We start from the raw sequence: 15,054 nt of genomic DNA on the forward strand, positions 1-15,054 counted from the left end.
TTTCAGAATGATAACAACTGATTCATTTAAACAAAAAGGGCCCAATTTTATAATTCTATAGCCAAACTTCTGTAGCCCAAATCTGACCTATATTTTTGCACTTCAATGTCAGACAAGACACCAAGCCTCTGAAGGAGCAGTTAGTGTGTTTGCATTCTGCCTTGACCTCTCCCCATTTCTCATACAGAGGCACTGTGTGTTTCTCATGTCCTGGCCCTCAGACCATGCTGCTTTTCCTTTTTATTTTTTTCCCTCCATTGCTATCCCCTCGGAAATCTCAAATTCAAGGTTGAAGGAGACTGGGAGCTAACTTCTGCTCTCAGGGTTAAATGTGGGAATCATTGCCCTAGCTTCAAATTCATGCTGGTGCAGTGAAGATGAGAATTTAGCTTTCTGTACTGTTGTCAACAGGGGGAAAATAGAGTACCTATAAGGCTGTATCCATGGAAACCATCCTGCTGCAGTAGCGGGTAAGGCAGCAAATCAATTTCTTCAGTTTTAAAATGAAACACATTATAGTGCGTCTGGCATTTAAGAGATTATCTGTGCTGATAACGGTGGAAAAACCCTCCTCTAGCAAGTACACTGGCAAGAACATTTCTTCCCCCTGACAGAATTATGATTTTGGGTAGAATGAGCATTGATGACAAAGTACCATGAAGACAGTGCAGTGAGACAGAGCCAAGTCCAGAAGCAACAGCATTTAATGAAGGAGAAAATCGTTTAATTTAGCATTTAGCCCAAGTATCTGGGCACATGGTGACTAAGATTCAGATGTATTAGCAGAGGCAGTGACCTGTCACCTCTGTCTCCCTGCTCTTTGCTTCCGCGGTACCACGTGTGACAAACACAGCGTTTGTACCTTGTGATGCATGTGTGTGATCAGGAGTGTGTGTGGCCATGGCTGCTGGGCTGTCAGATGAGATTTCAGTGCCCACTGCAGCATGCTCTGGGTAACTGACTGTATACAGGTGTGTATTTCAGAGCCAGAGGCATTTCCAGTGCAGAAGATGTGCTGGCTGTCTCTGTGCTGTAGTCTTGTTACATTTCATCATGTGCAGCTTGAGACACCATCCCTTTCCTATGCCACAGAGGGAGCATGGAAGTAGGAGGATTTCTTGCACTAGACTTCAAAAGCCACCATACACTTTTCCTGCTGTGTGCACAGAGGTTCTGCCTTTATTTTTTCACCTGTTAAGGTGTCTCTCTGACCACTTTGAGAAATAATACCCTACTTGAGCAGAAAACTGCCTATACACAGATGGGACTTCATTCTGTTTTTCCTTTTTATCAAATCCAAATATTTCAGTCTGCCTTCTCTATGCCTATGAGACAGAGAATTTATCTGCCTGGGAGAAACACAACCTTATTTAAGAGAGAGGGAGTGAGGCTGAACCAGGAGGGAATAAAAAGCATTACAGGAACTGCCTAGACCAGGAGTAGCCCTTCAGTTGATGAGGATCAGATGCACATTCCTCTGTCACTTTTCAATGCCTAGGCTGTATTTTATCTGCTTCTGAATCTCAGTTCCCTGATAACAGCAATCACATATACAATACTGTCTTCTTTTATCTACATCTGCCCCATCTATTATAGCAATCCCTGTTTGATTGACAGTTATGTATTTTTTTCTGACCTGAGGGCAAGCTTATTGCAATGCACTCCTTTCAGGGCTATCACTGAAACACATCCAAAATCTTCAACTGGTGCATAATGTGGCAGTTCAGCATTTGAATGAAGTGAGCACATATTGTTGGGGGCACAAGAGGTTTTGTTGCTCTGTCACATCTACCAGTTAATGGAAGATGCAGCTCAAACCCCATTAAGTGGTAGAAATGGCTCAGTGGTCTGAAATGCTGCTGTTTGCAGAGAGTGTTTTGTTCTACATGTGTTCAATTGCTATGACATCCAGTGTTGTCTATTTGGTCAGTTCCAGGGTTTTAAGAGTCAGGAAAAGACCTCCCAATGCACTGCTTGAGGACTGTGCTTCCTTTCTGAAAATGAAATTTCCTGATGAAAAACATGTAGTTGAAAATCACAAATTTCTGCAGCTTGTTTTCTATGATCCATGAATGTACAGATCTAGGAATCCTCTCTGTATTCAGGGGTTGGGCAGGTTTTAAGTGCTAGTATTTAGATACTGAAGAATGAAAATTACACTTTTCATTGCATTGTTTATCTGTAATTCTCACTTTCTACATACTCCCATGTGAGGAAGCCTGGGGCTCCTAGTGAGCTCAGACACAAGGCATTTGCAGATTTCTCTCTAAAAGGCCAGGGAAGGGGGAAATGGAATAGGAGCTGTGACTGCCGTTTCTTGTACCATTCTTCATCACAGTCCTGCGTCTGTGCTCGTCAGGGTAGCAAAGCCCAAGAGACCAGGCATGGCCCAAGGGAACCCTGAACACCTTTTGGAGCAGAGAGATTGGGCTTGTTTGTTACTGTGGGTCCTGGGAGATGTTGAGATGGGCTGACAAAACCTGGAGATTTTAACGGGTTTGATAAGGGCTTTTCCTCTGCCCTGTGACAAATGGCAAGAAAGGTGACCTTCCCACCTCCTTCAGGTCAGACCATGGCAGGGTCAGGGGCTGCATTTGTCCTGAGGGACAGAGCAGGAGCCACCTCTGGATGTGTCACTTGTCTCCCAGCAGCTCGGTGTGGCGCTTCAGAGCACTCTTTGTGCCTGAGCCCTCGCAGTTTGCACAGTCATGTCCAGCGTGGGAGTGCTTCCCAGGGCTGTCTGTCTCCATGGATTCTGAGGTGACACCGTGTTTGTACACTGCCTCTCCTGCTCTACCACCCCCATGGCTGAGGCAAAGCTCCTGAGTCATCCTCACAAAGACTGAACATTTCCGGCAAAGCTGCAGGCCATCTGTTGTGTGGGCAGGCAAGAGAATATCGGGTGGGAAAGCCAGTCACACACCAGTGTTTGGATCTGTCCCCACAGCCAGTTCTCTTAAATGACATTTTAAGTATTGTCTAAATGCTTTTTCTGTAAAAAATTTTAACAAATGGCCGCCTTGCTGTTAAATGATTCCTTAAAATGAGCCCAGTCCTCAAAGTCACTTTATGAATATAGAAATCCCATCCATATTCTAAAATTTCATTCATTTTACTGTTTGAGAAACCTTTCTCAAAAATCAGCTGTTCCCTATTGGGAAAAAAAAAAAAAAAAAACTTGAATTGCCTTTTCTCTGGGGCTCAGGTGAAAGCGTGGCCTGGCCACATTCCTGCCATGGCAGGTATTATCAGTGCTGGCACGTGGTGGCACACAGCAGCTGCCACTTGATACAATGCACAGAATGTGCCCCAGGTCCAGCAATGTCTCCCTGTGTTATGTCTTGTTCAGTGTAAAGTCTGTAACCACTCCTGACAGTCACACAGCTCCCTTCTCTGTTTCTATCATTCCACTCCTCAAAATTAGAATTCCTTTCCATTCCTAGCCTATATTCCTAGCAGTACTCTGTGGATTAATATTCACAGCAAAATAAAAATATCAGGCTAATGCATACATTGATCTGTTCTCCTAACCCCAAGCAGCTGTGCCTAGACCTGGTTCCATACATATACTAGCTGTAAGCACAAACCTTGGCTCATCTGTACTCAGTTTATAATTTCAGAAATATCTAAAAGAGATGAGTAGTTCTAAGGACTATGGTGTGTCCTTGGATGGCAAATTTTGCTAAAAATTCTGGTGACGCAAGAAGGTGAGTTGCTAATCAGCAGAACCACCACAAATGCAGCATTGTTTACAACAAAAATGGAAAAAAACCCAAGACCATTTTGTTCATTTGAGGAAGACCTAATTTACTGATGAACAGATTATAACCATACAATACGTTTGTTAAGGGTATGGAAGACTGACAGTCTCTGGCCCTTAGCTTCATGCAGACCCCTGAAAAACATCTCTGTCTGCACTGGGAGACTTGTTAGTGGGCAAGGTCATTTGCACAGTGGCATAAATAGCAAAGCAGTGGCTGAATCTACCCAGAGTTGAAAATGGAAGGGTGTTCTTACCCCATACAGAGAGAAACACTGTCCTTTTTTGTCTGTGCTGCTTGGGAAGCCTTTAGAGATGACCAGAGAGCAGTCACACTGCTGTGAGCAGCAAGAGCCAAAGAAATGTTGTGTTCCCTGTATCCTTCTGTTCAATTGTGAGCTGCTCCTCAATTCTCTGTCCTGGCCCTTGTCTCCTCTTTGTGCTCCCCCACCTCCAAAGGGGCCTTCTCAGAGGCCAAGGCTGGGCAGAGTCCAGCCAATCTGTCAGATCTGGCAGGGCACATGACAGAGAATTTACCCAAGTTTCATACTGCTACAACAAATTCATCTCAGCAGCTGGAGGCCAGAGGATTTCTCAGCTGGCACAGAGTCAGAGCTCTGTACAGGCAGTGCCTGCTCTGGCCTAAAGCCTCGTGTGACAGCAAACCTGATCCAGCACCATCGTGTGACAGCAAACCTGAACCAGCACCATCACTGCGTGCTCCATCAGCTGCTTCTGACTTGCAGCAAAGGTGTCTCTTACCCCTCCTACAGGGCAGATTCTGGCTCTCCCTAGGCTATGTGAGTGTGGCTGAGGGATTTTCAAATGCTTGAGGTACAGCACAGACCCTGTAATCCCTCTCTTGAGAAGCCCTGCCTGTGGAGAATGCCTTGGCTTCAGCTCTTGCTCTGCCATGGCACAGTTTGGCCAGAGACAAACTGCACCTTCTGAAGAAACACTTCATGTTTGGAAGAAAGAGGACCATCTTTTGGTGCACTTAGGAGCCCCAGCACAGCACTGTGGCCTTTCCTTTGTGCTTGAGAGCACACCACACTGTGCACCTGCAGGACAGGCACATCTGCTCTGTGATTTCACACTGCAGACACCTGTCTCTCTCGTGTGACCCCAAGCATAAATGACAGACCCTGAATCCCTCAGCCTCCTCTGCTGTTAAGTGTCCCTCTGTGAAAAGGGAGCAGATTGAATTGTTTCACATTTAATTTCCCCCTTCCACTAAGCACTCACCTTCTCCCTGCAGGGTGTCACTGGTGGTTCCTGGCTGTCACTGCTGCATCCCGGGCCACTGCCTCTAGGAGAGGGGACAGAGCAGTGCCTGCAGCCAGGCCATGGCAGGGGCTCTCTGCACAGTTCCAGGGCCCTGGGCTGCACTGCTTGGCCTCCTCAGGCTGCAGAGGGTCAGACAGACAGACAGCCGTGCTGTGTGAGCCCTGTGAGAAGGTACCAGCTATGTCTGGGCAGACAGCGTTAAAGAGAGGTAAAAATGTTGGTCTGCTAAGAGATGTCTCAGGACCAGAGTCACTTGGACTGAGAGCAAAGTCCTTTAAATAGGAGAGTGCTTGATTATTCAGTTGGGCATATTCAAAATTGATCTTGCTTTGAGTAACCTCATCCAGGATTTTTGCTCTGCTTTTCTGATCTTCGGAGCAAATTTGCTCCCCATTTTGCTTCAAATGATAAAGACTGCTAGATTGGAAACTTGTGTCATAGTTGTATTGGTTTGTGCTAGGAATACTGGGATATTCTGGAATTTGAGCAAGGCAGCTGCATTCATTCTGCAACAATAACTTGTTTTTGTACTGAGACATCTTTTGAATTATACTGTTCATTTCATTCCCAATGTATTTGTCTTCCAGGTGCTTGTTTTCATAGCTGATTTTTAATGATGCCACCTGTGTTACACAGTGCTCTAAGAGCTGCACTATGTTAGTGCTGCTCTCTGTTGGTGTGGGGCTCATGTAGCTCTGGAAGTGATTGAGGGTTAGAGGCTGCAGTGGTTTGTCACAGGAAACAGAGAGGGAGTGATACACTGGTCTATTTCTGTCTTCCCTCTCAGGGGGATCTCGGAGTGAGGTCGCAGCAGTCTTGTAGGAGTAACATGATTCTACTTCGTGATTATCATCTAATGAAGGATTTTCAGAGCTCTGGGAGCCACTCTCTCTGTTCAGCTTTTCTGGCAGAGGGTTTTTGTCCCTGGATGTCTCACATCCCAGGGAAATTGCTACCTTCTCATTCTCAGTTGAAGATGTCTGCAAATTGTCTCTGTTAGCCTGTGATTGTGGTGCATAACTTGATGAGCTGGTGGTTTCCACAGTCCCAGGCACTGTAGATAAGTCCTTGTGGTGACTCCCTTCTCTTCCTTGGCAATCCAGATCAGATGTGTTCAGGCAGGAGTCCAGGCTGTGGTCTCTTCCAGCAATGTCTACAGAAGAGGCCTGGGTTGTTTGTTTGCTTTCCTCCAAAGGCACACATGGGTTAAATGTATTAGATTCACTCTTGCCTGGTGTCTCCTGCTGAGCTCCTGTGCTCCCTTTCTGCTCTGGACTGTGACTGGGCAGGATCAAAGAATCATTTGATTTTTCTGGCTGTGACTGAGGACTCTGAAGAGAGTCAGGGGAGGAGATGAGTCCCGAGTGCTTTCGTAGCCAGTTTATTATGCCCATGGTCAGTGAAAGCTCAGTATCACAGAGCTTTAACAAACATTCTTTGCCTTTCCATGTGCTGTGGAAAAAACCCTGACTAATGATGTCCAGAGTTGGTTGGGAAGCCATGTTCTCCTCAGCTCCAACATGAAAGCTGTAAATGGACAAAGGGATTTCAATGGCTTGCTCTGAAACACTTTCAGAGGCACACAAGTCATCATCAAGGATAGGGCTTACTTTGACTTCATTTGGGTCATAGAAGAGCTCATAAAGGGCATCTCCACTGTAGCTGTCTCTTGGAAATCTACCTGGGACACCAGGGGTCTGGGCTTCCTTCAGTTCATCGTCTTGTCCAGGAGAGAATGAGTCATAGTAGCCCTCATCACTCGTGGATGTGGATTCCTGGTTTTCACTTTTCGGTGTTTCTGTTTCTGTGGAGCTGGCTTTGGAATTGTCACCTTCTTTATCAGGTGACACCTGGGGCTCTGTGACCAGTACAGCAGCCTGACTTCTGTCCTTTTCTGTGTCAGAACCAGGGATCTTCAGTAACTTCTTTTCAAACAGAGCACTCTGATGCAGCCTTACTGATTTGTTGATGTTGTCCCAAAACTTTGCAAATTCCATTGTCTCATTCTGGCCAGGAGAGGCCAGCTGCTCCACCCCACCCTGGAAGGAGCCCATGCCAGGGCTGTCTTTGTGCTTGCTTCGCCTCAGCAGAAGGTCTTTGCTGTTCTCCAGCTCCAGGTGAGCAGAGCTCTCGTCAGCAAAGATTTCCCCACAGCCAGTGAGCGAGTCAAAGCTCTTCAGGGAGGCAACATCTTCACACCGGGCATTGCAGTAGTCATAGGAGGAGTCAGACTGCAGTTCACTGTCTGAGCAGTCCTGTGACAAGCAATCAGCTGCACAAGCTTCTCCAGTTTTGAAAAGATACTTTGCAAGACGTCCAGACAACTCACTCTTGCAGCCTGGAGAGGACAGGTTCTTGTCCTTCTCCACCAGAAATGAGAGGCTGTCTGGTTTATTTTTTCTTATATGAAATATATCTCTGAGCCCTTTCTTAGATCTCTTGAGGGAAATCCTCTTCCTGGGGATGGTTTTTGCGACAGCCGGTACAAAAGGCATCTGTGGCACAAAGTTCCTGTAATCAATCATCTGACTGCTGCAGGCAGACTGGCTGGGGCTGACCACACACTCCTTCTTGCTGCTGGAGCTGGACACCCCCGAAAAGCTGATGCTACTGACAAGTCGGGCCTTGCCCTTTCCAGCAAACCCCTCCTCGCAAGCCCTGCTGCTGCTGGGGCTGCAGCTCTCTGCTCTGTCTGCCTCAGCAACGCACTCGTGGGTTTTGCTCTTCCTTACAAGCTTGTAGGAGGAGCCAGATGATTTCTCCAGGTTGTGACCACCAGCTCCACTCCTTGCTGCTCTGGTAGAAAATCTGTAGTTCTTGTGTGTGGCCAAACACGCCAGCTGGACTTCAGCCACACTTTGGTTCCCCTCCAGAGCTGCCTTTTTGTCTTTGCCCATCTCATCTTTGTTGGTGGGAGCTGTATGCACTGGTGGCACTTTCTCATGTTGCCCACTGGATTTTATGAAGGTCTTTCCTCTCTTGAGCTCCATACTGCTTCCTCACATCTGTTTCTGTAAAGAAAACAGCAGAACACAACTATTGTGAGGTTGGTGGGTAGCACTTGTAAATTTTGAAAGCAACTGGAGAATAAAGGAAGGGTTATTAGCCATTATAAATTGAGCTTCTCTCATGCCATCAGACATTTCCATCATTGAGTCATGGTACTGCATGAGAAACAGACTGAGTGAAACTAAAGCTGTGTTGGCTGGAAGATTCAACATGGAGAAAACAGTGCACATTATGTGTTGGTAGTTGGGGTTCACAGAACATTTTGTCTGATAGAAATAAACAGATTTGCATTGAGAATTATGACTTCAGGACAGCTTTTAACAAGGTAAAGGTCCTGCTCTGAAGGTAGAAAAGGCATCAGTGAAAAGCATTGCCTGAGAAAGTTCAACATGCAAATGTGTGTATCAGGCAGGCAGCAGTTCATGGATCTGTACCTTAGAGGAGGACAAAAAATCTTAAGTTGGGAAATCTCCTAAGAAAATGGATCAAACTTTCAACACACAATGCTCACTTATATTAAAATAATCCTTATCTGTGAATAGAAAATCCATAAACCTTGGTACTACCCTGGAAGCATGCAGAGACTGAATTACTGATTTTGCTTCCTTCTGAGCATAATATATCATTTTCTACACTGCTACTTTTATTGTCAAAAATCAAAAATGCCACATTGAAAATCATTGTAAGTAATGAAAAAAGTGTCATCTCCAATTTACAAAGACCAGAGTAGCACACAGAGGCATTGCCATATTGAGTCTGCACTGTGCATTGATTAGCTATTTCTAAAAATACTCTAGTATCTGTATCAATGCCAGTTCCAGGCTCTGCCTCTAAAATTTAGTATTGAACCTGTTTCATATTTTCATAAATCTAATTATTCATTAATTCTTTTAGCCATGTCACTGTCAGTTTTCTGGCACTTTTTTCATGGAAAGATCTGATCCCTTCCTGTCATGCATCAACTCAAATATTGAGCAAGTCAATGGATTTCCACAAAGGTGGGTCAGGGATGAAGTAAGCACTACCTAAAAGCTGTTGGACCAATCAGATTTTTACTTGGTGGGAAACAGCACAGTAACTCCAAGTCCTGTTCTTGAAAGAACGTACTTGGATCTCTCCCGAATGAAACCTCATTTAATGATTTATCTTGTTTTGAATTGGTTAGACATAACTAAACAATTGGAGACACTGAACAGGAGATCTTAAATTCAGCACCCAGCCTAGGCTTTGTACTCCTAAAATAGAACTTAAAGCAGTCTTCAGGCTATTTTGAACTCTAACAGCTGTCAGTAGCCTCCAGAAGCTTTCCAGTCGCCAGCCTTGCTGGGACAGCCACACTCTCCCCTCACCTCACAAGATGCAGCACTGTGTGTTTGGGAGCACTTTAGCAGGCAGATCAGTGACAGCCCCTTCCTTCTAGAAGCTGCAAACTAACAGGTGATTAGCAATGTTTACAAATAAATGCAGGTCAGAGACAGAAGGCAGAGAACATGAGGGCAAAGTGTGAGTATTTGACATGCAGTGAAACATGGTGGGTAGTGATGGATGGGCGTCTATCAGTGTGATTGAGATGCTGGCACATTCCTCTGCACTTGGCACTCCATGTGAGTGTTGCAGAACAGTCTTAATGAAAGCCAGTAAACATTTTACTAGCCTGTCAGGTATCTGGAGTTCACTGATGCTGCGGGAAACTTGTTTTGCATATTTAGAAATAGGTCACTGGGACACAATTACACTCCTCTTCTGAAAAGCAAGGTGTGATCGACAAGCAATGCAGCATGCAGAACTCCAGCAGGGTTGTGAAAACAACAAGAAAAAGCTGATGCAAGACCAGTTATTAATACCCCAGAAAGAGAGTGTCTGACACCTCAGTCCTTTGCAAGTGCAGAAATAGGAACAGTGTCCCTGTATCCCTGCTGAGAAGCTCCTCAGAGGTCTGTGACACTGGCAAGTGCCAGCCTTACAACAATGGGATGTGGGACCATTTGAAGTCCTGCAGTTGTTTCTGCCCATTCTGAGCACTAAGCAAAGGTCATTTTGTAGGATATTGCATACTTGGGAACTTTTGTGCAGATGCATTAAAAAGGCTTCTCGGGATGGATTTATTTACTGTCAAGTATGAAACGTATTAAAGCTAAGAATTTAGGATGACACTGGATAATCTTCGGAATAAAGTAATGTTTGGTCTGAATTGTATCTCATTGAAAGAAACACAATAGATGACCAATTTGATAACTGGGTCTAGAAACTTCAAGGCTTGTTCTCATGTCTTTTTTTCTGTTTTAATAGATTAGATGAACAGTTTTATCTTGAAAGCCAAAATGGCTCAAGTAACATATTTACTGAGAATATCTCTAGTATAATAATGTAAGATACACTGGTGGTAGCTGATGCTGCCTTTTCGGTTTTTTCTGATGAGGAAAAGTGTTAGGTGTTGTTTTGGTTTTGTGGGGATTTTGTGGTTTGGTTTGTTAGATTTGTTGGGTTTTTTAATCTGCTATATATATATAATCACCAAATTTGTATTCTAATTATTTAATATTACTATTTATTCCCGTATATTCTATTTCTAATACTCCCCCAGGATTCATGCCAGACTTATTATCTAGTTCATTGGGTCATCCTGCTTATTCTAAGACTGTCATATCTTTGTAAAACTTCCCCATTAAAAATGCTCTTTAAAATGAACAAAGGAAAGGGAGGAGCTGCTCAGTCAACTCTTGGAGAGCTCCTCAGGACAGACTACCAGAGTCTGCAGACTTTTTAAAACATTCATCTCAGATGCTATTTTGTAGCTTCCCATACTCTGCATTCCTCTTCATATTCATGTGATGTAAACTATAAATGAACTTCTTTCCAAAAAGAGACCAGAAATATTTCTGTGATGATTCTCTCTTTGTATATCTATTAATACTTTTAGCCCTTTTCATTGGAATTAATTCTACCATTATACCTTTTTTTTCTTGGTCTCTGCAGGGACACAAGTTCTATCTCTAACCCCAGAAGCTGTACCAGTAAAGTCAGAAACAGATTAAAGTGCTGTAAGGGAAAGTTACCCTCCAGTGGTTACATAAGCTAAACCAAAATTCTATTAAAAATTATTACAGGCATTTAAAACATAGTACATTTTTCTGGCATTTCTTGACCCATGCACTCAGCTACACCAGTGCCTGTCTCTTTTCCTTTTCAATTACTCTTCTCTTGGACTTGCAGGATATCACTTCTGCCTCAGGATTAAAGATACATGAGGGTCTGATTTCCACCTTTGCAAAGCAAATACAATTTTCAATTAAAAGTCACCGTAAAGAACTAAAACTTGTGGGAACTAGCAGTCAGTGTACTGAGAGTTTCAATGTTTTCTTCATTAATAACAAAATGGTTTTTTACTATCTGCAAAATTGCTTATGGAATGTGTTTAAATAAAGGACATCCTCAAATCTCACACTGGGCTACAGTTTAGTTGTCTTTTACAACAAGATTGGGTGCAGCAGCAGCATTGAGGCTTCCCATCCACAGTAAACTACTTTTTATCTGGCTGGATCAGACCAGCTGCTCACTTAGGATTTCACAGGTGTCTAAGCAGGCAATTAGACCCAGATTTGAGGCTGATACTATAATGGGAGTAAGGTTTTCCTTTATATTTGGATAATATTGCTCATAAAATGCAGAATTACTTCATGCTCAAACATATACCACCTAGGCAGGGTGTGTCACAGCCTTTTCCTAAAACCAGGAGGTTTTACTGTGTCTGTGATTCATCTAAAAGTAAATTAAAGTTTTAGAATGGAAAGATGAACACTTTCCTGTGGGCTGAGGAGATTTGATTTTAGGACAACCAAAGCAATTGCCTCAGGATCTGGGTTATGAGGACCTGAGCAAACTGAGTTAGGTAACTGCTCTGGTTAATAAGAACCACATAAATCCCCCTAAGCCCAGGCCAACACACAGAGGCCAAAGAGGGGTGCAGTGGAGCCAGACATTCACTGGGAAAATGGGTGGAGGCAGGATTCCAACCCTGCAGGTGCTGTCTCTGCCATGTCAGCCAAAGAGAAATGTCACATTTGCCTCTGCCCCTGGCCCCAGCACTTTCTGCCAGCCATCCACAAGTTTCCCCTGTGATGAAATGGGAGAGAGCCTTGCCCTGGGTTTTTGGCTGGGTCGAATCTGTTGTATCTTTCTAGCTTATAACCCAGTAGAAAGGTTTGTTTATGCTATATTCAAAGAAAAGATAGAACATCAGTCCCTTTGCATGTAATTCTAGGAATACCATCCTACTGGGAAAGTAGCAGTAACTGTTTCAGCAAGGTTGCATGGATAGAAATAACACCATTACAAGGAGGAAATTTAGATAAAATCTCCAGCTTTGGCAAGTTTGGCTCAAATATAATTTTTCTCAAGTAGGAAAAAATATAATTGAGGTTCATTGATTTCAAAATCTTATCAGTGATCCAGCTTGGACCTCTTTTGCTTGCTTGTTGATGTGTAATTTATATATAATCATCTCTCTTGGACATAGAAATAGGTAAAATTCAGAATATAGTGGTTTTGAAGGGGAGATAGGAGCGTTCTTTCTTCATATTTATATCACTCTCACAATTGGCAGGTTGTGGAGATGGTGCCTTGCTAAGCAGAGTTCTGCATGTCACTTGGCACCTGAATTTCACCTCCCTCCAAGCATTTTCCTTTTATCAAATGAAAAAGTTGATAAACACTGAATAGTCTTTCAAGATTTTTAATGCAAAAATAAGGAAAAACCTCTCTTTGTACTGCTTTTGTGGTTTCAGATACAAGTTTGGAATGTGTCCAAAATCCCTTTTCCACAAGTGGCTTCATATCAATCAGATTTAAGATGCTGAGTATCAGAGGCACCTTTGAAAATGTTACCCTGCTTTTCCACCAGAAATCGTAGTATAATTAAATTTCCTGAAAGCATCTCTCTGGTTTGTGTATATGGACATGCATCAAGATTCAAATCCATGCATTTTAAGATGAAAATTTGAAAAAAACATTTCTTGATAAATCATGTAATGTGAAAAGGGAAAAGAACAGAGCACTGTGGGAGGTTCTCCCGATTGTCAGCCTCAGGAGGATTTTGACTGACCACCAGTTGGAAGTCCTAAAATGCAAAAAACAAGCAAGCATGAGGTGGTGAAAGCCACAGCTACTTTTAAAGTCAGTGAACAACACTAATTTTAATCTTTACTATGTGATCAATTAGCAGTGCATAAGGAACAGCTGGTGCTCCCTGTAAAGCGTGCGGTGGGGGAAGATTTTTGGAATAAGACTGTTTATTTACAGGCAACAACATTAACTCTCTATCTGAGAAGATGAAAGTTAATGATGGGAATACTTACTAATAATCATGAACATATATTCCATTCTGTTAATTTGATTTTTAATTGCACAGCAGAATACAGCTTCCTTGCCAGAGGGTAGTGATATTCTCACTGCAGTTATTGTAACACTGTTTCTAGTGAGCAAATAAACATAACAGTTCTTCTGGTAAAAAGCAAAGAGGATTTTAAAGCAGAGCTCATCTTCTCCCTTAAACTGATTACCCTGCTCCCATCTCATCTCCATGAGAAAGCAGCAAAGAACAGGGTGGAAAGGGTGGAGGATGTGATCAGGGACAGTCGTGATTCAGGGAACAGCAGAATGTTTATTTTTAAAGGCGCCTGTGTGACACACAAACCTGCATTGAGATCATGCCTCTCCTTAGGAGTACTCCTCTCATCACCCTTAGTGCCTGGATCTTATCACTCCCCTAAATCATTTGTCTCTCTCGGGGAACCCAGGATGCCTAAATATCTGCATATACATTTAGGTCAGGCAATGGCTTTCTCATGAAGAATCAGCAAAAACCACATTCGTGTGTTTTTAATTCAACCCTCATTCCACCGAGCACACAAAGTAAAATCTTACACTCCCCAGAAGAATACTAGAAAGATGTGCAGTTAAATGCTTAATCTTATTAGCAGTGTGCTAAAGGGAAGTCTGAACCTTCCTTTAAGCCCTGACAACTGTTTTGTGGAGCTCAGGATTTTTCATAGTAAAATTAACCACGTTTCTATTCCCTGCACACTGTCCTGCTGACAGGAGGGATCCCTGGGGGCAGAGCAGCACCCACAGCATCTCTCAGCCCCAGGTGGGGCACCCAGTGCTTCCCCCAGCCCCACCTGGGCACCTAAAGCATCCCCCAGCCCCATCTGGGCACCCACAGCATCCCCCAGCCCCAGCTGGGCACCCACAGCATCCCCCAGCCACACATGGGGCACCCACAGCATCCCCCATCCCCATCTGGGCACCCACAGCATCCCCAGCCACGCATGGGGCGTGGGCAGGGCAGAAGGAAGCTGAGCCCATGACAAAAGGAGGCTCCTTCTCTGACAAAATCTCTGCACCCCTCTCTCAGTTTTGTTCTGCACCTGAGGCTGAAAGAAACGTAACTGGCTCGAAATGTTCCAATTACATCATGTAAAAGGGCAGCTCCAACTCCTGCGCAGGGAGCTTCCCAGTCATCACTGCTAAGAGAAGGCAGCAGAGCAGAAATTTCCACTGCATACCTGAGAAGGAAACAGCTTTTTTTCTTACCCTGACCTGTTGGTACCAGACAGCAAAGTGTTAACACTGACAGCTTTGGCTGTCCTCAGTAATTTATTGCTTTAAAAGGAGATAGAATGTGCATTTTTATAAATACAGGCACAGACTTGCCAGATGTATGGAAAAAGAAGTAAAAAGCAATGCTTCAAAAACAAGCAGTCATCCCAAAATAATACTCACTCAGAGTCACTGTGTCAGAGCCAAAGAAATGCCATAGCACCAGAGCAAACGAGGCAGATGACAAAAATGCTACTCACCATGTTTTATCAGTGGGCAGGAATCCTCTGTCTCCTAGCCTTGCTCCTGAAGCTGCTCTTTATCCAGAGGCTCCTGTGATGCTTTTCAGATTCGGAGGGGCTGGACCACTGCTGCTCTCCAGTGTTACTCTCCACCCCCTG

The 15,054-nt window shown here is 43.9% G+C and overlaps 1 protein-coding gene across 1 annotated transcript in view; it reads right to left on the reverse strand.

Annotated features, from left to right (window-relative positions):
• Positions 1–15,054, reverse strand: part of AMER3 (APC membrane recruitment protein 3) — a 42,371-nt gene extending 27,317 nt beyond the window's left edge. The window contains exons 1-2 of the mRNA XM_063166473.1: positions 14,914–15,054; positions 5,006–8,058 (exon numbers count right to left, since the gene is read on the reverse strand). Of these exons, the coding sequence (XP_063022543.1) occupies positions 5,023–8,037 (3,015 nt within the window). The 5' untranslated portion in view covers positions 8,038–8,058; positions 14,914–15,054 and the 3' untranslated portion in view covers positions 5,006–5,022. The remainder of the gene's footprint in view (positions 1–5,005; positions 8,059–14,913) is intronic.

This window comes from Melospiza melodia, chromosome 12 (assembly GCF_035770615.1).
Source record: "Melospiza melodia melodia isolate bMelMel2 chromosome 12, bMelMel2.pri, whole genome shotgun sequence".
Classification (NCBI taxonomy): domain Eukaryota; kingdom Metazoa; phylum Chordata; class Aves; order Passeriformes; family Passerellidae; genus Melospiza; species Melospiza melodia.